Source organism: Aquarana catesbeiana, linkage group LG02 (assembly GCF_042186555.1).
Source record: "Aquarana catesbeiana isolate 2022-GZ linkage group LG02, ASM4218655v1, whole genome shotgun sequence".
Taxonomy (NCBI): domain Eukaryota; kingdom Metazoa; phylum Chordata; class Amphibia; order Anura; family Ranidae; genus Aquarana; species Aquarana catesbeiana.
Window position 1 is genome coordinate 642098037 of NC_133325.1, and position 27783 is coordinate 642125819.

At 42.0% G+C, this 27783-nt stretch overlaps 1 protein-coding gene across 8 annotated transcripts in view; it reads right to left on the minus strand.

Moving 5' to 3' along the window:
- Positions 1-27783, minus strand: part of ADGRG2 (adhesion G protein-coupled receptor G2) — a 236904-nt gene that overhangs the window by 19329 nt on the left and 189792 nt on the right. For all 8 annotated transcript variants that reach the window (XM_073616458.1, XM_073616459.1, XM_073616463.1 and 5 more), the window contains 8 exons: positions 20675-20784; positions 17872-17914; positions 11975-12456; positions 6229-6358; positions 4157-4313; positions 2557-2700; positions 1237-1365; positions 1080-1119 (listed from right to left, as the gene is read on the minus strand). In XM_073616458.1, the coding sequence (XP_073472559.1) occupies positions 1080-1119; positions 1237-1365; positions 2557-2700; positions 4157-4313; positions 6229-6358; positions 11975-12456; positions 17872-17914; positions 20675-20784 (1235 nt within the window). The remainder of the gene's footprint in view (positions 1-1079; positions 1120-1236; positions 1366-2556; positions 2701-4156; positions 4314-6228; positions 6359-11974; positions 12457-17871; positions 17915-20674; positions 20785-27783) is intronic.

Below are 27783 nucleotides of genomic sequence, written 5' to 3' on the forward strand. Positions count from 1 at the left end.
GCTGGTAGGCTGCATTGATGGGTGCTGGTGACACTGCATTTAATGGGCACTGGTGAGGCTGCATTGATGGGTGCTGGTGAGGCTGCATTTGATGGGCGCTGGTGGGCTGCATTGATGGGCGCTGGTGAGGCTGCATTGATGGGCACTGGTGGGCTGCATTTGATGGGCGCTTCATTAAAAGGTGGGGTATACTTGGGCAGGGCAAAGGGGGTGGAGTCAGGGGTGGAGCCAATGGGGGCAGCAAAATTAGGTTTAGCCTAGGGCAGTGGTGTCCAAACTATGGCCCTCCAGTTGTTAAGGAACTACAACTCCCATCATGCCTAGTCATGTCTGTGAATGTCAGAGTTTTACAATGCCTCATGGGAAGTGTAGTTCCGCAACAGCTGGAGGGCCGTAGTTTGGACACCCCTGGCCTAGGGTGTCAAATATCCTTTCATCAGCCCTGCGTCCTACAGGCAAACACAAAGTCTAACAGCAAGGGTGTTTCTATAGGCCAAAGACTGTCCCAGAAATAAAACCTCTGCTTAGACCCATGGTTGGATGCCAAATCTCTATTTCAATTTTTTTCAATTTTTTTATTTTTTTTTACTTGTTGTGCCTATTGATTTTTGGTTATAGCTTGATTTAGGGCTTAGCTGATGAAACTCTTTGACACTCAACCATAGCTTTCTCCCAAGCTGGTTATTATAACCCTGACCGAATTCTAGACTATGAAATGTGCTATCAACAGTACACTTTCATTTGTGACTACATGCTCAGAAGATGTGGAGGATAAGGGGCATCAACAATCAAATCATATCTACCAGACACCATGCTCTTTATAAGGCAGAGAACTTAACAGGACAAATTACAGTAGGAACGTTCTGGCCAGATGGGCAGGTTGTCTGTGCTTACCTACTTTGTTGTGTCTATTCCTATGCCTTAGTTTCAATAATATTTCCACCTTTTGATGAACTTAGCTGTAATGACTAGCTACCCACTTTTTCTTCCATGCCTGAGTCGGTAAAAAAATAAAACCAGGTGCAACCATCCGGAAATTTAAAGCAGCTTGCTAAATATGAAATAATTTGACGACTTACTGTTTTTGGTGAAGTCCCAGAACACACACTTTAGTACACCCTGTTAAAACAAGAATAGAAATAAAAAAAAATAAAAATAAATAAAGTTGTTTTTTTTTTTAAAGTGGAACTTTTTATAAGTATCAATAATTCAGGTATTTAAATGCTTCATACTTACTGAATCATTACGGGTTGAAGTCTCCAGCGTTACAGTAACATTCTGCTTTAAATTAGTAATTGATAGATTTGCAACACTTGCTGATATCACATTACTAACCAAGTACTGATATCCAGTGAGGGATGAGTCCTGGTCCAAAGAGAACACAAACATGTATAAGATTTTTAAATCATCCACATTTATTAATGATGAAATCTATTGGAATGGTCAGTTTACTAAAAAAAAATGTTTTAATAACTGGTCTCTATGACGGCTTGCCCTATTTATATGTAGTCACAAGATGTTCAAGAAATACAAGACATTGACTTTTAATAGGTGCTTGTCTGGATATGAAAATATCAAGGCAAGTTGGACTAGATTAGACTTACGTTTTTTACAATTAGGTGACAATCCCTAATGTGTTAAGGGGAACTAAAGGTGGTCTCTCTTGTCTCAAATCTTTAGGATATTTAATAGGTAAAAATTACAGTCACTATAGTTTTTCTTTAACATTTTCAATTTAGTTTCCAACATACTTTATCAGGAACAAATTAATAATAAAAAGTATTTTCTTGATAAAGAATATGCTTTCCTGAAAGCAGCTTCGGCATCCCAACTTGTGTATCTGGGTCTACATGCCCAGTACAGCAAAAATGTTAACTACTGGTATCAGTGACACTTGGGGTGGTACTGAAACCACAGGTACAAAATGATTAAATGCTTTAAAAAAAAACAGGTCTTACTTAGCCTGGAATTTCAGTAGGTGTTCGGAGCCAATGACAAATATTTAGAGACAACAGTCTTTCTGACTGCCAATGTGCCTATTTCTGGCTATACAATACAATTTTAGGAGGTTTTGGGAGCTTTCCATACATTTGCATTCAAATAAACTTATTTCAAGAATTTAACCAGTTATAGCAATCTAAAACCCACTTTTTGCAATCAGTTCCCAGTTCCAAAAAACAGTAGACCAAAATGGGGGTGAAAATGCCTTTTCAGTGGAACTGCCATGAATTTGATCAGTTTCCAACAACTGACTCTCTCTGATATTGCTAAGTACTGTAGTGTGCAGGCCACTTATAGTGCTCAAAAGTATAAAGAAACAGGGAAAAAAGCAAAGGCCTTGTCACTATGGGGAGTATTATACAGCACAGAAGATTTCTGCAAGTGCTGCCTCTAGTATCCAATAGGATTACATGTACAACAGCTCTATTTTGCTTTTGTCAAGTGTTACTAAACTAGAAAGAAGGTAAAACAATTGATTTTTTTCTTAGACTGTCTATGCAATCTTTACTATTTAGGGAGTAAATTGAAATGAATGATGGGTTGCCAAAATCTTACCACAAAAAATGAAGCCTTTGCAAAGTAGTTAAACTGTACTCTAGAAGCTATATCTTTATCAGCAGCCGACAAGTCATTTAGTAAGGTGGCAGGGAGAAGGACGGATCCAGTACTGTTTTCTGGCAACCGAGAATCCAAAGTAACCTTTGAAATAAAGAGTGATAATATAAATATTACTAAACGACACTTATTAGTACAAGTCAGACTTTGTTAAAGGGCAAGTTCACCTTTTTAAAAAAAATTATAAATGCACAAATTTTTGCAGGAAAAAATATGTGTATTTATTATTTTTTCCATGGGAGCCTACAGAGTATTGCACCTACCCGCAGTCACAGGTGGAGCATGTTACACGTTACAGTCCAAATATGAATGTTACATGTAACATGCTCGAAAAGTGAACTTATCCTTCAATTTTTTTTGTTAAAATTCATGTCTGGGCAAAATAAAAGAAAGTGATGCAGTACATGTCTGCAATAAATGCGCTTCCCATGATTTATTCTTTTAAAAACAATGCAGTACAGAAAAATGCCTGATGACCCTGTCAGAAATCAAGTGAGCTCTTAGCTTCCTGTTGATTGAAAATGCTTCCTCTGCACCAAGATGAGTTTTTAGCCCTGCCTGTTCGTTTCCCAGCAAAACAATGCTGCTGTAGTGATTCTCAAGAGGCTGCCTATAACTGTGTGTATGGAATAGACTATTGGGAAATGTAGTCCTGGGGGGGAGTGCATGCCTACATGAATAGGAACTGAATTTCTAGCAGCTGCCCTTCTAGCAAAATTATTTAACACTGTAGCGATGACATGAATTCAGAACATATGTGGTATGGGCTGATTTTTTTTTTTTACCGTTTTTACAAATTCAAGCAACCCTGATTAACTTGTCTGATCTGTGTAGTGACATTCTCCTTTGCCTGGGTGTAGTAGCAAATGACTCCAATACTTTGTAAGTCTAATGCCCCGTACACACGATCGGACTTTTGGACAACAAAATCGTGGATTTTTGTTCGAAGGGTGTTGGCTCAAACTTGTCTTGCATACACACGGTCACACAAATGTTGGCCAACAATTCTGAACGTGGGAACGCGGTGACATACAAGACGTACGACGAGCTGAGAAAAAGGAAGATCAATAGCCAGTGCGGCTCCTTCTGCTTGATTCCGACCATGCGTGAACTTTTGTGTGACGGACTTGTGTACACACGATCGGACTTTTCGACAACAAAGTTTTGTTGGTGGAAAATTTGAGAACCTGCTAGCAAACAATTGTTGGCGGAAAGTCTGACAGTGAATGCTCGATGGAGCATACACGCGGTCGGACTTTCCGACAACAAGCTCACATCCAACATTTCCCGTCGGAAAATTCGACCGTGTGTACGCGGCATAAGACAAAGTATGTGCGCAAAGCATAGTAGTAAGATAACTAGCATCTTCAAAAAGATGTCAGCAAGCACAGCCTACATATTTCTCTGGATATAGGTGTCCTTTAAATTATTATAATCAAGTTATGAAATCATAGTTTTTATACGGAACAATCAAAAATGATTTATGATTTTAAGCCCATGCTAGGTGGTATATAATTAGCTATGCACGTGAATATCCTACCTGTAAACCAGAAGAAGACTCAACACCAAATGATGTTTCAGGAAAATCGCTGGCATTTACTTTATTTACTGCTAGAGCCAAGTACTGAGAGGTCAGATTTATTGATTGCCCAGGAAAGTTCAGCTTTAAGCCAATTTTATCCACAATTTTGATTAACCTATGAGATATAAAGAAAGTATAATCAGAAGGGAGAAAATGGCAGCATGGACACATTATATTGATTAAACAAAATTGCCTCAGTACTCTTTGCCTTGAGAGATTTTTTTTAGCCAGATACTTTAAATAGTTGAAAATCCATTGTAAATTTGGTGTGCATTTGAAGGTTCTTTACTGTCATCAGGGCCAGTTTTAGATAAAGTAGGGCCATAAAGTAAAGTATGCAGGGCAAGTTGCATGTAATTCAATTGAGTTATTAAGCAGACCATAGTTTATTTTTTTTTTTTTTTCGGTCTACTAGTTGTTATAACCCTTCCTTACCCTATCCGAAATGAAAAAAAAAGTTTTGCCCTCAAGTTACTGGGTCCAGCCACCTGTGGCCATTATGAAGGGTTCTTACTTTCCCTTTTGGATTCTATGTGTATCATTATGGATAATGCAGCAGGAGGAGCTGAAGAATGCAATGGTGGGCAGAAACTCCCGAAACTTCTAGGTGGACACAGAGTCAGGAGTATCCAACACTTATAAAAGCCCAGGCACCATATATAGGATATCACTTTTAGGTGTACTGACCCTTTACACTTGAATCAATATCACAATTGCACTTCTCAGAGTAAATAAGACTACATTTAATCCTGCAAACCCTAAGCATTGTTGTCTGGTGTGTAAGTCAACTTCTATGGGCCCTGGTGCATACGTCCTCATTTTTGAAGATTGTATCCGAGTGCTTTTTCCACATATACAAGTTTGATATATTTCAAAAAGATAGCTCCATAGCTCGAGTTTCAAGCAACATATGACTCCTACGTTTACTCTGCGTATGTGCTATCTGCAATGAGGAAGGGTAAGCTGGCTGCCTCAAGCAGTGTACTTATTCACCAATGTTATTCTATGATCACCTTCCCTATTCAACAGGCCTGTGATCCTGTCAGGGTATATATTATTTTTCTGGTTCAATAGTATTTATTGTTTTAAAGAAAATACAGCACAGGGTGAGCCCATGCAGTCCAAAAAGGGTATGTATTATTTGTATCTATTGGGGGCTTGGAGAGTATTCCAAACCCCCACTCAGCAGACCTGAAATCCCAGGGAAGACCCAAGGAAGTGATGTCTCTTTTGAGTGCAACAGGGTAGCGGGAAAACCCAAGGTTGCCTGATTGAGGGATTGCAGCAAGCATTGTACCACCAATATTTACCACTATACACTATTATGTATTCGTTTTTTTGGAAAAGAAACATCTAAAATGTATCTGCATGATGAAGAAGGACCTTGATCAACATTTCATAGGTTTTTGGGTATATGTCATGTCATTGTTTCCATGGCATATATAATGATAGATTTCATCTTGCAGAAACTTTCAAGAGCCTTCTGCATTATAAAAATCTATATGACATTGACATACCCAAAAATGCAGTTTATACAGTAAGATGGTAGAATATTATTGGGTCTATGGTAGGGTTGCCACTTTTTCTTTAAGCCAAACCCAAAATCTTAAGCGACACACAGTAAACTTTTTTTGGTTTTAGTATACAGTACACTATAGGATTGTAACAGACCTCGGACACTATTGGGTACTCCAAAGAGAATAGTAATGCTGGGCACATAGTGCCCCCTCACCCTCCTGTCAAGCCCCGTTGCGAGCCACATTCTTGTCTTAATAATGTGTCCGGGTTTCAGGTGGACTGAAACCCTGACATGATTCAAAACCCGGACTGTGCAGGTGAATCCCGGACAAGTGGCAACCCTAGTCTGTGGCTAGTAACTAGCCCAGATTTTCCAAAAATAGTTTTTCAGCTGTGCTGCTGGTAATAGATCTGTGCTAAGTGAATTTAAAGCCAATATGCAAAACCATGGTCCTCGGAAAAACAGTTTTGGGACTAAGAAACTAACTAGCAAGGGAAGCTGGAATAAATACCTCACGGAGTCGCTTGAAGAAAAATTCTGAGATCTGCTTAAAATGGAGTTCAAAATTCCAAGCATCTCTTTTGCAACCTCAGAAGTTACTTCTCCGGCTAATAAGTCTTCCATGTGTGTCAAATCCTTGCCTACAAATAGACAAATTCAGATTACTGGAAGTCAGATGATTGTTCTGCCTGTGAATCTCTTCTATGGAACAAATTATTTAAAAAGCAATACAGTCACATTTCATCTACATACTGTAAAAACTGACATGAAAAAACGAGTTACTGACACAAAAACACAAAAAGTAGAGTAGAGTCACCTATAAAAAGGTTGTGTAGGAAATAAGAATGTTGTCAGATGAGCCTTGATTAGATCTCATGTACTTTCTGAGTGCTAGAATAATACCTAAAGGGAACCTGTCATATGAAAAAAAAATGAAGGCTGTCACTGCTGAGCACTTCTTCTGGGAAGTCTAGTTGCCTGGCTGTGATACTGACCCCCTTCATTACGTAACTTTCAGCCACTGACCCAGAGTAAGGGTGGCCATACATTATACAATTTTCTTCTAAAATTTTCCTTTAGATTTACTAAAACCATATAATATGAAAAAAAAAAAACTTTGGGTGTGTATATATATATAATATATATACATACAGTGGAACCTCGGATTGCGAGTAACGCAGTTTACGAGCGTTTTGCAATACAAGCTCTTTTTTTCTTGAAATCCTGACTCGCTTTGCGAGCGTTGTCTCATAAGACGAGCAGGATTCAAGCTGCTGGGGTGTGCAATACCACATTTGGCCAGAGGTGCAGGAGCGCCGGTGATGCTTGGAGACACTCAGAGACGCTTGGAGACACTCAGAAACACTCGGAAACACTCCGTACCTGAGTGTCTCCGAGCTTCTCTGAGTGTTTCCAAGGGTCTTTGGCGCCCCCACACCTCTAGCCACATGCGGTACTGCATAGACAAGCAGTGACTGTGGAACAGATTGTCGAAGTTACCATTATTTTCTATGGGGAAACTTGCTTTGATATAGGAGTGCTTTGGATTACAAGCATTCTTCTGGAACGAATAATGCTTGTAATCCAAGGTATTACTGTATATATATATATATATATATATATACAGTGAGCAAAATTATAAACGCAACACTTTTGTGTTTGCCCCTATTTATCATGAGCTGAACTCAAAAATCTACGACTTTTTCTATGTACACAAAAGGTCTATCTCTCTCAAATATTGTTCACAAATCTGTCTAAATCTGTGTTAGTGAGCACTTCTCCTTTGCCAAGATAATCCATCCACCTCACAGGTGTGGCATATCAAGTTGCTAATTAGACAGCATGATTATGTCACAGGTGTGCCTTAGGCTGGCCACAATAACAGGCCACTCTAACATGTGCTGTTTTACTGTATTGGGGGGGGGGGGGGGGGTCAGGGAGGTCCGAAAGCCAGTCAACATTTACCACCATTTGCCTCACGCAGTGCAGCACATGCTCCTTGGCCTGTGGAATGTTGGTCCATTCCTCTTCAATGGCTGTGCGGAGTTGCTGGATATTGTCAGGAACTGGAACACGCTGTCATATACGCCGATCCATAGCATCCCAAACATGCTCAATTGGTGACATGTCCGGTGAGTATGCTGGTCATGCAAGAACTGGGATGTTTTCAGCTTCCAGGAATTGTGTACAGATCCTTGCAACATGGGGCCGTGCATTATCACGCTGCAACATGAGGTGATGGTCGTGGATGAATGGCACAATAATGGGCTCCAGGATCTCGTCACAGTATCTCTGTGCATTCAAAATGCCATCAATAAAATGCACCTGTGTTCATTGTCCATAGCAAACACCTGCCCATGCCATAACCCCGCTGCCAACATGGGCCACACGATCCACAATGTTGACATCAGCAAACCGCTCATCCACACAATGCCATACATGCTGTCTGCCATCTGCCCTGTACAAAAAACCGGGATTCATCTGTGAAGAGAACACCTCTCCAAAGTGCCAGACACCATCGAATGTGAGCATTTGCCTACTCAAGTCGCTTACGATGACGAACTGCAGTCAGGTTGAGACCCCCGATGAGGACGATGAGCATGTAGATGAGCTTCCCTGAGTTTCTGACAGTTTGTGTAGAAATTCTTTGGTTATGCAAACCGATTGCTGCAGCAGCTGTCCAGGTGGCTGGTCTAAGACGATCTTGGAAGTGAAGATGTTGGATGTGGAGGTCCTGGGCTGGTGTGGTTACACGTGGTCTGCGGTTGCGAGGCCGGTTGGATGTACTGCCAAATTCTCTGAAACGCCTTTGGAGATGGCTTATGGTAGAGAAATGAACATTCAATTCAAGGGCAACAGCTCTGGTGGACATTCCTGCAGTCAGCATGCCAATTGCACGCGCCTTCAAAACTTGCAACATCTGTGGCATTGTGCTCTGTGATAAAACTGCACATTTTAGAGGGACCTTTTATTGTGGCCAGCCTAAGGTACACCTGTGCAATAATCATGCTGTCTAATCAGCATCTGGATATGTCACACCCACATGTGAGGTTGATGGATTATCTCGGCAAAAGAGAAGTGCTCACTAACATAGATTTAGACAGATTTCTGAACAATATTTGAAAGAAATAGGCCTTTTGTGCACATAGAAAAAGTTGTAGATCTTTGAGTTCAGCTCATGATGAATAGGGGCAAATACAAAAGGTTGTGTTTATAATTTTTCTCAGTATATATATATATATTTATATATATCTATATATATAGATAGATATATATAGATTATATCTATATATATCTATCTATATATAAACACTTTTTTACATTGTTTTTTAAAAATTCCTGAAATCGTCTTTGATTCACCTTTTGTAATTACCAGAAATCTGTCTGAAAAGTGATTTGTCACACAGTTTTTTGAAGTTAAAATTAATCTTGCAATTCGGCTGCCTACTCTGTAACCTGAAAGGAGGCAGGATAGTGCCAAGAAGAGCCTGATTTACTAAACCATATGCTCATAATCTATGTTATTTTACTAAAGATGATGTAAAAAACTAAATGTAAAAATGTCAAAGTCTATGCTGCATGGTACCAAAATGCTCTGGCAGCACAAGTCTTTCTGAGCTTTTCCTTTGTTTTCCCCTAATCAGAATATAAAGCACAAAACCAGCTTTATTTGTAAATTTTTATGTTATGTAGGCATCTGGATTGCTGGATGTAGAGTACACCTGCACACACATAAATTGCAAATGTACAAGATATCCTTATAGCAAGTTCTCTCTACTCTTTTGCTTTTTAGTACATCAGGCCCAGAGTGTGCATAATTTCAGCTCCGAAAAATCATTATAGTTCTTTTTTGTCTTTTTATCTCTTGTAACTAGCTGCCTTGTGATTGTCTACCACTGAATGATTACTTCTTTCATTTTTCATGTTTTTTTTTACATGTTCGAAATAACCTAAAACAAACTAATTAAAAATTACACAGCATGCCAGGGATGAATGCTTCACTGTTTGAACATAGCTTTATAAACTGTCTGGTAAGTTAAAAGCTCACAAATACTGTATTATGTGTTGTAACTGCCGCTACATACGTAACTACATAGCTTGAGTTATTGACGTGGTAAATCATGAAAGCTGTTCAGTATGTGCTTTACAAAATGGATTTCAGATCTTGTTTTACTATAAACAAGGCAAAAAAAAAAAAAAACACCAGCATTTACTGTATGTCTGAAATACACTACTTTTTTTTGCACCAACTTTACTACTTATTCAAACAGTATGATGCATGTATATAACCTAATTATAATTTTTTTTTTCACAATTATAACATAGCATAACTTTTAAGCCCATTTCAAATGGGCATCATCCATTCAGTCACGTTTTTTCTCATCTAAAACAGATTCAGTTTGCATCAGTTTGGATCAGTTAACGGCAACCTTCCGTTTAGTTCTGTTCTATTTACATCCGTTTTTCATCAGCTTCTGTTTTTTTAAATGAAATTAAAGTGCAGACTTGTTCTGTTTAAAAAAATGAACCTTGACGAAAAAGCTGATGTAAATGGAAAACATCAATTTAAATTTGTTTGCCCATAGGAAAGCATTGCTGTCCATTTTGTATCTACAGTATTAACAGATGGATAAAAAAACAGAGCGCCCAAATAAAAGGGGCCAAAACCAGTTTTGAAATAGAATTTTTTTTTTCTTATGCCCCATACACACGAGCGGAATTTCCGCCAGAAAAATCTTGGATGGTGTTTCCGACAGAATTCCGCTCAAGCTTGGCTTGCATACACACGATCACACAAAAGTTCTCTGAACTTTTGACCGTCAAGAACGCGGTGACGTACAACACTACGACCAGCTGAGAAAATGAAGTTCAATGCTTCCGAGCATGCGTCAAATTGTTTCCGAGCATGTGTGGTTATTGCATACAGAAGAACAGAATTTCTGATAGGAACTTTTTCCGACGGAAAAAAAGAGAACCTGCTCTCAATCTTTTGCTGGCGGAAATTCCGCCTGCAAAAGTCCGATGGAGCATACACATGGTCGGAATTTCCGACCAAAAGCTCACATCGGACTTTTGCTGGCGGAATTTCCGCTCGTGTGTACGGGGCATTACCGTAAAAACCTTTTCTCTGCTTTCATTAGTGAACACAGCTCTGCTTTAGACAATCACCAACTGGGTATAGTCCCACCTACAAGAGTAGAACACTAATTGCTTACAGCTTCTGAACCTCCTGCAGGAACTTTCAGCCACCATCACATCATAGCAACTGAGCACTTGGCCACAGCTCCTATCTCTGGCATTCTTCTCAACCGCAGCCCAGCAGTAACCTCACTGCGAGAAACCCCGGTGTCCTATTTGCTCCAATACATTTATCACCAGTGCAATGAAGAGAGGGAGCAGGGGATGGGGCATGAGAGGATGAGGGGCAGAAAGAACACTACTCACCACACCTTCAGCAATAAACTTGCCACCAGTTACAGCCTCCGCTGCAGTGACTGAAGACCACCACCAACCAGAGCCGAAGTGCTGAAGGCCTGTGAGGGGGCACTATAACTGTCTATCAGGCTGGCCAGTTATATGTGCCCTTCAGGACAAAAACCCTGCTAGATGCCCCAATGGGTGACTGCAGCTGAGCCTGCATGTGGCAAGAAACTGCATGTGCTCTGTGGTTGCAACTAGGGAGACTTCGAGGATCTATATTTTTTGGCCTGTCACCCAGACAGTAACTTGCATATAGTAAAACTGAAGAAACTTAGGATTTCCCGAAGGAAATTTCTATGTCCTACTCTGAAACTCAGCAAGAGAGCAGAAAGTCGCACACCAATGATGTTAGGTCACTTCCAACTTTAGTAAAGCCAAACACAGCACACAACAGCCCTGCCTAGGATGGCCCCTCTCTAATGTTTTATTCACTACAGGCTTGATTGGGAGGGGCAGGGGGGTAGGTTTGACCATCAGCAGGGGCTGATCCCTGGGCTGTCTTTTGTTTTTTAGTTACACCTAGTCTCCTGCAGGTAGCACCATACCCAGTTTGTGATTATCTAAAGCAGTGCTGTGTCATCCAGTGAACAAAAAAATAATATTTATAGACCAGCTTTTAAAATGATTAATATTTAATTCTACTGTTACCTGTCTAATGATTAAAACAAAGAAATCTGACATCAATTTAGTATTTCAACCAAATAATAAACAATAATAAACACACTCGTATTGTTTTTTTGTTTTTTTTACTCTTAATAGAAAATATTACTATTTACCTAAATCTACTGATTGGTTTGTAGTGCCGGATGAAATGCTGAATTCAGGTAAAGTTGTACGAAGCCCAGTGGAACCAGTCCTTTTGGGATAAGTACTAGACTCATTACTGAGAGATGTTGTAGGCACACTGATAATTTTTGGGCTCGATATTCTGTTAGATGATGTAGTAGATCCTTTGTTGCCAGTTGTTTTAGTGCTGCTGTTAATGATTACAGTAGTTTCACTGTTAATCGTTCTATTAGAATCAGTAGAGGTTATTGAAACAGATTCAGTATGCCATACTGTGGTGTTAGGTCCATTTTTATTAGTTGTAAAAGGTTGACTGTTAACGGTTGTATGTGTAATATTATTAGTGGTTGTACTAGAACCACTGGTAATGGTAACAACAGTGTTGCTGTAGCCTGTAGTTTTAAGTCCTGTGGTGGTGATCCCAGTGCTACCAGTGCTGGGTTCTTTACAGGTAAAGTTCTGTGTTCTAAAGCTGAGAAAAAAACAAAAATTTAGGGAAAAAGCATGTTGTTAGCAAACATTATGCAAGATTAATCAAATTTTTTCCTTTGTAAGTTAAATTTTAAAGCAGAACTGACGTTTAACTATAAGGAACAACGAGTAGGCAGGCTTTTATTGCAGAAGAAAAATGCACTGCAATAAAATACCCCTACCTGACCGCTCCCTGTCTTCTCTGGTGCTGCAAACTGAGCTTCGCATACACAGCTCAGTTTATAGTGCTGGACAGTCTCTGAGTGCCAGGATGGCTAGCTACAGTGCATGCACGCCCCCCCCCCCCCCTCCCATCCCCAGCAGTATATGAATAGACCCAAAAACCAGCACGCAGAAGACGATACACTTGCTTTAACTAGGGTTTGCATAGTCTTTAGGGTATGTGAACCAAAATATGGGGCTATGAAAATGGATCTCTCAATAATTTAAAATATAACTGACATGACATGTGATTATTATCAGTAACTGTACCTTGATTCTATGGGGTTAAATTACTAAAACTAGAGAGTGCAAAATCTGGTGCAGCTGTGCATGGTAGCCAATCAGCTTTCTAACTTCAACTTGATCAATTCAATTATAACTAAGGGCTCTTTTTACACGGGGCGGTCCGCCCGACGGACTGCGTTTTGATCAGGGGATTGATCCGCTGATCCCCGCTGACCAGGCAGATGACAGGTCCATCTCCGCTCACTGTGCAGAGAAGGACCTGTCAGAGCCCCGCTCTCTATGGGGTGATTGGATAGCAGAAGGTGTTAGCGGACATATCACCGCTGACATCCGCTGCCCTATAGGAGTGAATGGAGGCTCCGATCAGGTCCGCCTGAAAAACTGACAGGCGGACCTGATCGGAAAACCTATGTTAAAGGGGCAAAACTTTGTTTTTAGTTTTGTATAGAGTGGAAGGAGAACGTTTGTCAGTTTTTATTTCTGTTTATGTCCCCGTTACAAAGATTCACCCTCTCTAATTGTCCTGTTTACCATTATCATTGAAAGTAAAAGAAAATCCCAAATTTTGGGTTAACTCCAGAAAAGTAATAGGGGAGAAATCATACAATGGGGACACTAGTTCTGGTGACCTGGGGGTCCCTAAGAAATGTCCTTCATTTGTAGGGATTTCCTCTCACTTCCTGTTTGAGACAGGAAGTGAGGGGAAATCTCCGCAATGGGACACAGATGGTGAAACAAAATCTGACAGCGGTTAAAACCCTTCTTACTCTATCAAAAAAAAAAGTTCTACTTTGACAATAAATCCTGGAAGCTGATTAGTTTCTATGCAGAGCTGCACCAGATTTTGCACTCTCTGGTTTTAGTAAATCAACCCCTAAGTTTGGATTGCATAAAGACATCAGCAAAAAAAAAATCACACTAGTTGTACCTAGCTGATGTATTTGTGATTACCTTTTTAAATGCAAATAAATAGACTAAAATCCTTTATTTCCCCATTAAGTTGTTCTGTATTGAAATCATATTCGTACCTAATAGGACTGGTGACGATGATGAGTTTGACAGACTGGTGAAGAAGCTATGGGAACCTACTTGGCAATCTATTGAGGTCTATAATTGTAAAAAGGTTGAGAGCCCCTGCTCTAACTTTTCTTTTTCTTTTACTATTTAGGAAGGGGGATGATTTCTCAAAATCAGCCATGTTACCTAGAAGGGTACTTTTTTGTTGTATATATTTACAAGGAAAACATGATGATCCAAGGACTGGTGATGTGCTGTGCACAACCTGCATGGAGGTATTTTTTTTTTCTTTCAACTTGGTGTTAGATTTTTCCCTGCTCCAAAACATACTGTTAACACTGTATACTTATATTTTAAACCGTCTCTACTGTGCATAAAGTAGGGGTGTTAATCTTTAAATGGAATGGAATAGAATTACTTAAAGTGTTACTAAACTCCGGACCCTGCATTCACTATATCTGGTCTCCCACAGTACACAGAACATGGAAATGCAATAATTTTAGTAAATATAAACTGCTAAATACCTTTTCTCATCAGCAGTATATAGTATCAGTGCCTAGATAAAGCTTGAATGAGGAGTTTTCATACTGCACTGGCTGTCCTATCAGGATGCATGACCTCTGACCCTCCGTCTGGACAGTGCTGATTGGCTCTGTGCTGATCACATGCACCCTCCCAGGAAAAAAAACTCTCTAGCAATACACACCAAACTGAGCATGTGCAGCCTAACTCCACTAACTCTGTCTTATCTGGACCTGTTTTGGAGTCAGTGGAAGAAGAGGAGGATCTATGCATACAGAATCAAACAGCCTTTTTACACAATGCAGAGGATTAACCCCTTAGGTTCCACAGTGAGTATAACAAGTATGCTTTGCAAATACAGAATGATTTTACTGTTGTGGGTTTAGTAACACTTTAAAGTATATTGCTAGCCAACAAAATAATATTTTTTTTCTTGATAGTGCAAGAAATTGTTGGATGCCTTGTCAGTTTTTTTTCCACTTCACTTCCTTTCCCGGAAATAGTAGAGAAAGTGAGTGCACATCTCCCCAAAGTAAGCAGAAATCCCTTTTTAGACAATTGCCACCAGGGATGGTGAGTTTAGTGGAAGATTTCCCCTTTTCTTCTGATCTGCTGACTATGACTTCTCTCAAAAGACCAAAAGCACTTGGGTCATCTACTCACACTGCAACGGGATCATCGGTTGCCTCCTTCCGATATCCACCGGGCACTTTCCAGTGATGGAGTCTCACTCCACCAAAGAAAAGCTGGACACATTTCCCCCCTGGCACTGTCCAGTAAGCTTCACCAGACCCACACCAATTACAGGACTGGGCCCCCCAGCCGAGAACGCTGCAACTCTTCTAAACACCTTTCTCCTGGCAGGGGAAAGCAGCATTAAAAACGCTCCTAAAGTCGTGTTTTTTTCAAACACATCTAAGTGCGTCAAACATTTTGACGTTCATTCATTTCATTGGCCAAAATAATATTTTGTTCTGGCTGTTGAAATAAATACACCGAGCTCTTAGGTACATTTAGACGTGTTTACACATGTTGTTTAGGGACATTTTTTTGCGGCAAAAGTCTCTTCCCCTGAGGGGGGGTTCCACGTTGGTCCTGGGGGTTTTTTTTGCCAAAAACAACCCTGCTTCTAAACATCTGTAAACACCTATGTACGCATGGACACATAGGCTAATATAGAGGGGCATTTATAGGCAGAAAAAAAGTTAAGCATTGTTTTTGACACCTACTCCACAAGAGGCCAAATAAACAAAGAAAAACCTCTAACATTTACATAATATATTTGCCAACATCATGGGTCAGCATGCCTGATCAGCTTTCTGTAGACCACCATTGCTCTCCTAAAACCTGGGGTCCAAATAATGAACAGCTTTTCTGGTAAAGAGTCTAGATCTATCCCCTCCCACCACTTGTGCCTCACTATTATTCCATTTCTATCGCATGATGGGCAGCCTTATTGACCAAAATTGAGGCGTGAGAGGCAAAGAACCACAGAATATGGGGAACACACAGTGCTTTATAGGAAATATGACTAGGTGTGAAGGCACCTGGAGATGGCTCCATTCTATGTAACTGGTTTAATATAACTTCTTTGCACATATGCATTATTACCTGTTCAAAAATTTGGCATAGACAGGAATGGTGTTGAGAAACTGACACATAGTTAAAGATTAGGCGTCTAATGGCAGTAAAATACTTACCAGACTGTCAATGCTGGTCAAATGCTAGTGACCTGGCTGCCATACTAATCCAACAGCTATAATACTTTATGAGCCATTGGTGTGGCAGAGCAGGAGTTCTGCCATCACTTTCACAAAATTTGCTGTCCACTTGTTCTAGGTCAATGACTCAAGAAGCTGAAACAGCCAGGCATTTTCAGACAGAAGTTACCAATGACATTCTGCGTATTTATTTTCAGTATGTTTACTTTAAGGCTTTGCGTACTTTAAATTAGCCCCATTCACATCGGTCCAATTTGACATGCGATTCGACAGGTCAAATCACATGGCAAATCTGGGCCTATTGCCGGCAATAGGAGTGTCCCAATCAATGTGACGTTAACTTTGCAGCGCCGCACCGATTTCCAAAAGTAGTTCCTGCACTACTTTTGGCGACTTCGGGGATGATTTCAATAGATATCTGTGCATGAACCTGCACAGATGTCTTTCAAGTCGCCCCCGAAGTCGAACTGAAATGCAGCTTTGAAATCGTGTGAGTTCAGATGAAGTCGCACGATTTCAAAGCTGTGTTCAGTGTGAGCGAGGGCTGAATCTTATTTTGTATATGCAAGTCTGAAAAGCATAAGGTCCAGCAGGCATTTAAAACACATTTATTTAGTTTTGAGTTAATAGTGTGTTTACCTACAGTCAGCACTCCCATTAGGATCTGTATACAGCGCTACCAGACTGAATCTAAACAGAGTTTCAAAGGCTTTCAGAAAGCTTATCAAGGCATCAAACTTTTTATAAATTCTTAAGCCAACAGGGTGAAAGGAAAAATATAACAGATTTCTCCATCAGGCTGTGGTGCCGGCTATTGTATTCTGAAGGCTCCTGGCAGTCAGAATGCCCAAACAGTTCAGTGTGCTGTTCAGCAGACACAATTTTCTGCCTGGATACTGGCTACTTTTTTCAATTGAAGGATGTCGGCTGAGAGGGGCCACCTACGCAGTAAATTTTGGCTGGTTCATCATGCTTATGATGATTATAGAGTACTGCTTGGACCTTGAAGAAGGGGGTACATTGACAATACTCAATTGTTTGTTGCTGGTTCATCAGGAACCAAATGAAATTTGCTCAGTGTATCACCAGCTTTGCTAAAACTCATTCAGATTGGTGTTCATGAGCTGACATTTACTAAAACCTGAGAAAATTATGAACTCTACAATTTCTTACCTCTTTTTGAAAACGCTACTTCTGGACTGCCCCTGGCTTCAATACTTTGAGACATACCCAGAACAAGCATGCAGATCAAGAGTGCCAAAGAGTGAACTTAGAATCTTAACCTGCATACTTGCGCCAAGTCAGGAAGTTAGAAAGTACCAAATCCACTGAACCACTACAACAGCCAGGCGGTTCAGGTAAGCAGTGCCCATTTGTATTAGTCTGCTGCAGGAGAATCAATTTTTATATATTTTTTGTATTTAATCATAAATCCATGCAAATTTCTTGGTAGTTCCCTTAGTTACCTTAAAAAAAAAGTTTTGTGCCATTTCACATCCATGATCAGATATACTAAGATTGAGAATTTGCAGCCAAAAGTTTATGTACATCTGATGCTACCTTGTCATTTATATAAACAATAATCAATAATTATATTTTATCCTATCTATACAAAGCTGATTTTTTTTTGTTAAATGATCTTCAAATTGCACAGAAAAAAAAATCTGGAAAAGCGTTGAGAGACTCACCACTCAGGTGACTGTCTGCATTTCTCATCACAGCAGCAGTATTCTAAAAATGAGATATTAAACATTAAGGCAACACTTGTCTACAGCCATAAAGCTATTTAGGATTATTTGGTACAACATGAAGATTTGTGTAACCCATAGACACCCTATTTTTTCCATCATCAGATTATAGCAACCTGATCTCTGATTAGTTGGTATGAGCCGTTGTACACTGTACTGCACTTTTTATCTTTTCAAATAAGCCTGGGAGTTTTAATTTTATCCTACATGTGCCTAAATTTAATTGGCCTACAAGTAAATATGTAGTAATGAATATATTCAGGGGTTTGGAGGCTAAAGGTTTCTACAGACAATAGAGAATGTTTGCCCCATCTGGTCATGTAGTTTCATAAGTCCGTAGGCCTTCCACAATGATCAAGTCTGCATGGAGTAGAACACATTGACCGGGATAAGTTTTCCTGTCTGAGGCTTTTTTCAGCCATAATTTAACTCCATACAGGGACCTTTGGCACAGTTAACAGCATCTCCGGCACAGGTACTTGATATATAAGTACTGGTGCTTGAGGATGTGGCTGGGTCAGCAGGGGCTGCTGCCTGCCTGTGTTCTCCATCTCAAGTTCCCCCTCCTTCAGTCTCCAGTGTAAGCCAACCCTCCCCAACCCCATCAGCCTCAATTCAAACTAGAGAAAATCCATAGAAACCTGCTCCGCCCTTCTGCCTCTTCCTCTGCCTCGCCATGCTGGAATCAGATGGCTCCAGATGTGAAAGGTGCTTTGGGATGTGAAGGGAGGGGGGTCCTAATGTAAAGAGGGCTTCAGATGTGAATGGTAGGCTCCATATGTGAATGGGGTTTTCAGATGTGATGGGGGCTCTGATGTGAAGGGGGATAACCTGATGTGAAAGGGGGGGGCTCCAGATGTGAATGGAGCTTTTGGATATGAAGGGGGACTCTGACGTGCAGGGCTGAACCTTGATGTGAAGGAAGGCTCTAGATGTGAATAGATGTGAAAAGATAGGGGGATCCTCATTTTCACAATTGGTTGCTAACCACTAACGCTTCTGACCAAAAATGTCCTTGTCTCAGCAGTTACTGACCGACTTTTTAATGAAGATCTTTAGAGTAGGCTGAATGGCTTATGTAAAGGAAGAGTTGCATTTGTTAAATAATTGTGTTCGGTATTTCACCATGTCCCCTTTTAGCCCTTAACATTGTTAGTTCAATCTGGCCAAATCCACCATCTGGTATCAAAGCATCAGACTATTTTTTATTTGGGGGGGGGGGGGGGCAGTGGGGCGGGTAGTGGGAGGTGTAGAAAAGGGTCATGTTGGGAGGTACGTAGAGAGGGGAGACAAGAATGGGGGGAGGGGGTCTAGGAGGAGGGAAGGTGGTGGAGTAACTACATCTATTTTCTGAGAAATAAAACCTGATTACAATTGCTTCCTGTGAGTCAGGGTTGTGCTCGCAGACAGAGCTCCACCATCCTCTATAGCCTCAAACTACACTACACATGCTTCTTATAGGAATTTTTCTGTCCTTTCAACATTTGTTTGCAATAACATTAATTTGGCATGCCTGACAAGCATAGTGTTTGCAGGCATCTTACTGATTTTTAATGCAAACACCTAGCGATATATATCAATAACCTGTTATCTTGTTTCACTTGTTCTTGTGTCTACAGGCCACAAAATACACTATATTGTCAAAAGTATTGGGACACCAGCCTTTACACGCACATGACCTTTAATAGTATCCCAGTCTTACTCCATCGGGTTCAATATTGAGTTGGCCCACCCTTTGCAGTTATAACAGCTTCAACTCTTCCAGGAAGGCTGTCCACAAGGTTTAGGATTGTGTCTATGGTAATGTTTGACCATTCTTCCAGAAGTGCATTTGTGAGGTCAGGCACTGATGTAGGACGAGAAGGTCTGGCTCGTAGTATCGGCTCTAATTCATCCCAAAGGTGTTCTATTGAGTTGAGGTCAGGACTCTCTGCAGGCCAGTCAAGTTCCTCCAACCCAAACTCGCTCATCCACACTTGCCAAAAGTATTGGGCCACCCCTCCAAATCATTTGGTGGAGGGGGGGTTATGCTGTGGGGTTCTTTTTAGGGGTTGGGCCTGGCCCCTTAGTACCAGTGAAGGAAACTCTTAATGGACCTTGCCATGTCTTTATGGACCTTGCTTTGTGCACAGTCCACAACAGGAACAGGAAGGAGCCATCCCAAACTGTTCCCACAAAGTTGAGAGCATGAAATAGCCCAAAATGTCTTGATATGCTGACACCCTAAGTGTGCCCTTCACTGGAACTATGGGGCCAAGCCCAACCCCTGAAAAACAACCCTGCACCATAACCCCCTCCACCAAATGATTTGGACCAGTGCACAAAGCAAGATCCATAAAGACATGGATGAGCGAGTTTGGGATGGAGGAACTTGACTTGCCTGCACTGAGTCCTGACCTCAACCCGATAGAACACTGTTGGGATGAATTAGAGTGGAGACTGCAAGCCAGGCCTTCTCATCCACATTAGTGCCTGATCTCACAAATACGCTTCTGGAAGAATGGTCAAACATTCCCATAGACACACTCCTAAGCATTGTGGACAGCCTTCCCGGAAGAGTTAAAGCTGTTATAGCTGCAAAGGGTGGGCAAACGCAATATTGATCCCTACGGACTAAGACTAGGATGCCATTAAAGTTAATGTGCATATAAAGGCAGATGTACCAATACTTTTGGCAATATAGTGTATGTAAAGTGATTAGGCAGAATATTTAACAGATCTCAGAAGGAAAACGGATACCTACCAACAATATTCGTTGCATTTATGGATAGGCTGAGGTTTAGGTTAAGAAAAATAATCTCCAATTTACAAATGGAAGTATTGTCATTGATTAAGATACTGCATCCACCTTGGCTGAAAGACAAAGAGAAGCAAGATAATCCGTTTTAAAATAATATAAAAATAAATACGTCAGCTTGAGAGGAATTTGAACAAAAATACAGTGGCACATGCTAAACTTTTCCATTCAGTGTCTCAAATCTCTGTTTACCCCAGGTTCAGAGTGCAGACAATTTTCCTATCTCATACAAGACAGACCTTCCTACATTGCTCTACCATGAACATAGAAAAAAATGAGGCTGAAGCATGTATGCAGTAGGCAGAGGTCCTGGCCAAAACTGCAGGTAAATTGGTTTTCAATTTGCAATTTAGATGTGGTGGTAAACCCCTCACAAGGGCACCTATCACTCCACACTATGGAAAGTATACCTAAACTGGCCCATGTACTGACGGTGAAGTAAAAACTACTCAGTTACTGGACTCTCGCAAGAGATGCAAAAAACACACATGAATGCAGCTCTGTATTTCATAATAAATCATTACCTGTATTCTTAAATACTACTAATGTAAGTAACTCAGTTTGATTTGGTATCAGTCTTTTGCAATCCATTGAAGAGCTGACTGATAGAGGAAGGGGGAGCGCAAGAAGACAATCAGGTGTTCCAAATGCAAAATGCTGGCAGGGAACATGCTGATAAAAGAAGAGAGCAGAGGGCTGACATTATTGATCTCATGCTGCTCCTTCACCGTCTAACCAACAGGCTAGGAACAGGGTGAGATCTTCAGTATATAACTTAAAGCAGTAGTGAAGTCTTAAAAAAACAATAAAGTAAATGGCATAATGTGGTAGTAAGCACTGCATACTATCTCATTATGACAGACTTACCTGTATAAGGTACCCCTTCCATCTTCACCCAGTCTTCCTTCTGGGTTTGGGGGCTTTGGCAGAGCCGTGATAACGTCACTCCTGTGTATACACACACAGGAGTCACGATCGCGACACATTGCTCTGGATTGACGGCACATTCATTTTGCCCTGAATTCAGAGCACAGTGTGCATGTGTTGGTGACTTCACTGGCTGAAGAAATTGTGAAAATCTCTTAAAACGGTGCACGTTTAGGAGATATTCATTGTACCTACAGGTAAGCTTTATTATAAGCTTATTTGAAGGTACAAGTCACCAAGTAGTGTTTACTACCACTTTAATGGTTACTGAGAAAGTGGTGTAACAGGACTGTGGTGTCTAGTAGGGATGGGCGAACGTTTCGGCCTGATCATAAGTTCGGGCCAAATTTTCGTTGTTCGGTCGTTCGGAGAACAGCAGAACAAACGGGTCGTTCGACCATTTGTTCGGCCCCCCGAACCGACCACAATGCTTTGCGGCGCTGAACAGTGCATTGCAATCCCTGATTGTCTGAAGTAGTGAAAGCTTTAGCCAATCAGGGCACAGAGCACTGGCATCGTTTTGTGTGCGTTACTGCCAGTTTAACGCCAGATAGTTCTGTGCGTCATTGTACGTTTGGCACATTATATTGCAGTAGATTATAGTGTATCTGTGGAGTGTGTTTGTGTAGTGTGAGTACTCAACTTAAAGTGCACCAAACACCTGTTTACATTGATTACAGTGCATCTACGTACAGATTTCAACTTCTTCTTTACATTTGCTTATAAGGACCGTCCTCTCCCTCCCAATAATGTCTGGGAGGACAACAAGGAGAGGCAGACGTTCCCTTGGCACTGTAAGGGGGCCAGCAACAAATATGTCCACAGGCAAAGGTGGACATGGTGGTCAGTCCTCAGGAAGGGCATCATTTCCTCTGTTTAGTGAGTTTGCCCATGCTATCCAGCCACAGCATGCAGAAGAGGTGGTGGACTGGCTTAAAAAAACCTTCCTCATTCTCCTCATCCTCTGTCACGCAAGCAGAACAAGTGTGCAGTCCCCTGCAGTTGCCAGAGTGGATAAACCTGCCTCCTTGTCCACATGTATTCCTGTCATAGCCCCAATATCAGCCATTGAGGAGTCAGCTGAGTTATTTGACCACAGCGTCAGCCACTTGCTCCTTGATGATGCCCAGGCATTACTGGATTCAGATGTTGGTTCTGAGGTTGAGGATGACAGAAACATGAGCCTAGAGAGAGGGAGAAACACTGGTAGACAAATTGGCATTCATGTTCACCAAGCCGCAGTGTATTGCCAAGTTATCTCCAGTGGTAATGATGAAGATCGAGGAGATGGAGATTATGATGATGATGATGACGTCACTGATGTTACTTATGTGCCAGATAGAGCAGAGGAGGAAACTGAAGGTGAGGCAGCACAACCCCAAGGAGGCCGACATCAAGAAAGAGTAGAGAGCAACCACCCTATTCCATCACATTCTGCAGCTGTTATCTCCCGGCCCACTCCCCAAACCTCAGCTGTCTGGGCCTTTTTCAGCACATCTGCAGCAGATTGCACTGTTGCTATCTGCAAACTGTGTCTCAGGCACATCAAACGTGGCAAAAACACCAACCATTTGCGTACCACATGCTTAACAAGGCATTTAATGTCCAACCACTCGGCCCCTTGGCAAAAGCCACACAAAAGGGGCACAAATCTGTCCCTCCTCCTACTCCTTGCCCACTTCAGTCTGCCCCTGTGATACCGAGTCATTACCTCTCAGCAGCCTCCACTGACAGGGATGATGGTATAGCACAGGGTGTCCCAGATCCTAGCAGCACATCTCCAGCAGCACACCACCAGCTGTAGACTGTAACCAGCAAATTTCTCTGCCCCATCTGCTGCAGCAGAAAAAAAAATACAGTCCCTGCCACCCACATGCCCAGCGTCTGAATGCAAGCTTGTCAAAGCTGTTGGCTCTCCAAATTCTGCCTTTCAGCTTGATGGATTCTGCCCACTTCCGTGAATTCGCAGAATGTGTTGTACCACAATGGCAGGTTCCCAGTCGCTACTATTTTTCACGTAAGGCCATTACATCTCTCTACCATCACGTGGAAGGGAATGTTCTGGCATCCTTGGGCAAGGCAGTCAGCCGTAAAATCCACCTTACTGCTGACAGCTTCACAGTACACTGGGTAACGCTGCTTGCAACTCGAAAGGATGCAGGACAGGGCTCGGTGCTGCAGCTTGTTGTGCCCCCACGTCTCCATACAGCTGTTGGTGATGATGCCAGACCTGTGAGCTCTACCCCCTCCTCCTCCTCCGCCACCTCCATGCCCTCCTCTGCAGAATTGTCATATGAACATCAGGTACCCCCTAAGCGTTCAAAGGGCTATTCCCAGAGTCAGGCTAAAAGGTGCCATGCAGTGCTTCAGCTGGTGTGTTTAGGGGACAGGAACCACACCGGAGCAGAGATTCTTGCAGCTCTGCAGGGACAGGCCCAAAGGTGGTTCACACCACGCCAGCTGGAGCCAGGAATGGTGGTGTCCGATAATGGCTCAAAACTTCTGTCCGCCCTTAGACAGGGAAAGTTGACACATGTGCCATGCCTGTCACATGACCTCAATTTGGTGGTGCAGCATTTCCTAAGTATGTACCCAGGGTTGCAAGATGTACTAAACCAGGCCAGAAGAGTTTGTAGCCATTTCAGGCGGTCATACACAGCCAGTGCTCAGTTGGCTGAAATTCAGTGGGAATTCCACCTGCCCGTAAACCGCCTGAGTTGTGAAATGCCCACCAGGTGGATCTCAACTTTGGGAATGCTGCGGCGGCAATACATGCAGCAGAGGGCCGTCAACGAGTACCTGTGCCAGTACGGCACAACGACAGGCTCAGGCCGCCTTTGGCTTTTTATCCCCGCGCCAATGGCTGATCATTAAAAATGCATACACTGTATTGTCACCATTTGAGGAGGCCACAAGGATGGTGAGCCGTGACAGTGCATGCATCAGTGACACAATCCCTGTTGTGTTCCTGCTGGAGCAGACTCTGCATGGCATTATGGACATGGCACTGGAGGCAGAGCAGCAGGAGGAAAAGGAGGACTTCCTTTCCTCTCAAGGCCCACTTTATCCAGACACCATCATCCCTATGTCACAGAACACACAGGAGGAGATAGGGGAGGGGGGTGAGGAGGATTCTGGCACTGTCATAGGCTTCGAAGAAGAGGAAGACATGCGTCAATCTGTAAGCGATGATGTTCCAGCCCCAGGACCCTTGGGAGTAGTACGTGGCTGGGAGGACGAAGCTCCAGATGCTGTCATCCTGAGTGACCCCGAGGAGTCTGCTTCTCAAGCCTCTGCAAATTAGAGGCTCATGGGCAACCTCATGCTTCAAAGCCTGCGAAAGGACCCAAAAATACGTGGCATAAAGGAGAAGAATGATTACTGGTTGGCAACCCTCCTTGACCACTGTTATAAGGGGAAGGTCTCAGAACTCATCCCGTCTCCACAGAGAGTGCAGAAGATAAAATCTCTTGAGGACACGTTAAAGAGGATTTTATTGAACATTTTTCCTGACTCCAGTAGGTTACAGTGTTATGGAAAACATAGTTTTGAGTCTTCTGTTGGTCAAGAGAGGAGCGTTGGAGAAGGCGCCCACCTAAGTGAGGCATTTCGGAATTTTTTTAGTCCTCACCACCCAGGGCTGTCAGCTTCCACATCCCATCGGCAGTGTCTACATCACATGGTGGACGATTACCTTGGGGCCAAAACAGAGGTGGGAGCTTTCCAGCTGATGATCCACTGACTTACTGGGTCATGAGAATAGACCACTGGCCAGAACTTGCCCAGTATGCTATTGAGTTGTTGAGCTGCCCTGCATCCAGCGTGCTTTCAGAACAGGCATTCAGTGCTGCAGGAGGTTTCGTTACTGATCATAGAACGCGGCTGTCCATAGACTCTGTGGACTGTTTGACTTTTTAACAATGAATCAGTCCTGGATTACCAGCTATAAAGCCCCTGATGCCGATGTCACTGATTAAGTCTTTTTGGGGTGTGGAATCTCTGCAGGACTTTGAGGCTGCCTAGCTTTGAGGGTGTTCAATCATTTCATCTGGAAGAATGTTTTTGGTATAGGTTTCATGTGCACAATTAACACCCAAAGACCAATTTTTCAGCACCTGGTTGACAGGTGCATATCATTGCAATTTTTTACAGCAAGACCAATTCTTGCTTTTATCAAGAGTACCTTTATAGTGTTATGGTGGGAAGGTGCCCCCGACACCCAAAGAGTAATTTTTCTGCACCTGTTTGACAGGTGCATATCATTGCAATTTTTTACAGCAAGGCTAATTCTTGCTTTCATCAAGAGTACCTCTATAGGGTTATGGTGGGAAGGCGCCCCCGACACCCAAAGACCAATTTTTCTGCATATGTTTGACAGGTGCATATCATTGCATTTTTTTTTTACAGCAAGGCCAATTCTTGCTTTCATCAAGAGTACCTCTATAGGGTTACGGTGGGAAGGCGTCACCGACATCCAAAGACCAATTTTTCTGCACCTGTTTGACAGGTGCATATCATTGCAATTTTTTACAGCAAGGCCAATTCTTCCTTTCATCAAGAGTACCTCTATAGGGTTATGGTGGGAAGGCGCCATTGTTGTCTCATCATACACGCTGGCTCCCCAGCTGTTGCTGAGCAAAATAAAGGCAACTTGCAGGGAAAATGTCTTTTCTTTTTGGCTTTATAAATGCAATTATTGCTGCAGTAGATTCTAGACATGGTACAGATCTGCCACTTTACAGGTAGACTTTCACTTTAAAAATAAAAAAATCACTGCTCATTTAAAAATGAAGTTTTTCACAAACTTTATTTTTATTGATACATGTCCCCCGGGGCAAGACCCGGACCCCTATAACCATTGTATGCCCAATTACTTGCATATAAGCCTTAAAAATTGGCACTTTTGTATTTTGACGTTCGGGTCCCATTGACTTTAATGGGGTTCGTTTTTCGGGTCCAAACTTTTACGGCGTTCGAAAGTTCTGGTGCGAACCGCACAGGGGTCCGTTCAGCCCATCCCTACTGCATAGCAGGGCTGTGTAAATCTTAGGACTGAATAGATTGAAATGGTAATCCTTTAGCAGATAAAACAGCTTGTTTATATACATTTTAGATGTCTGCATTGAATTCAGCTTTAAATTCACTTTCCTGAGTGGTGAAATACTCAGGAGAACACATAGGTCAGAACATGCACTTCAACCCAAAAAAAGATAAAAGTCCTTTTATATCTGTTGAAATATGAAGCAAGCTGGGACGGATGGACTGACAGCTAGGACTAACAGTTGGCTTTTGTCTGTATGGCCCTAGTTGATATCTCTCAGCAATGCTTAACTGAACAGAATCACAGCCTACTAACCTACAGCGACTAAGAGAGTAGCATCTTTGCCTGGGGCCTTGGTGCGGAGGTTGGTCAAAAAAATGCCCCAGCCTCCTCCCTATTGCTAAACGTGTACTCAGCAGTGTGAACCCTCTTCTTCCCTCCAGCTGCCACTAGCTAAAAACAGAGATACTTGTTGCTTGTGTGTGTTGCTGAAAAAGAAAGTTAGCAAGCCTCACCAATGAACAAAGAAAAGAGTGCTGGAACCCATATGCAAGTGCTGGAACCCATACTTGTTGTTAGGACCAGTACCTCATTAATGCTTAACTGAACAGAATCACAGCCTACTAACCTACAGCTGAATCGACTAAGAGAGTAGCATCTTTGCCTGGGGCCTTGGTGCGGAGGTTGGTCAAAAAAATGCCCCAGCCTCCTCCCTATTGCTAAATGTGTACTCAGCAGTGTGAACCCTCTTCTTCCCTCCAGCTGCCACTAGCTAAAAACAGAGATACTTGTTGCTTGTGTGTGTTGCTGAAAAAGAAAGTTAGCAAGCCTCACCAATGAACAAAGAAAAGAGTGCTGGAACCCATATGCAAGTGCTGGAACCCATACTTGTTGTTAGGACCAGTACCTCATTAACGCCACACATTTGTAGTAAGGCTATGGCAAAAATATTGTGCTAAAGTAGATCTGTATATATATTTTTTTTAATTTAAATAGAGTTGGGGGTTAGCTTTTCTGTCGGGTTTTTATTTGTGTTTGATAAGCATTTCCATCACTAGGATAAGGAATGGGGGAAATCCTTTTCAAC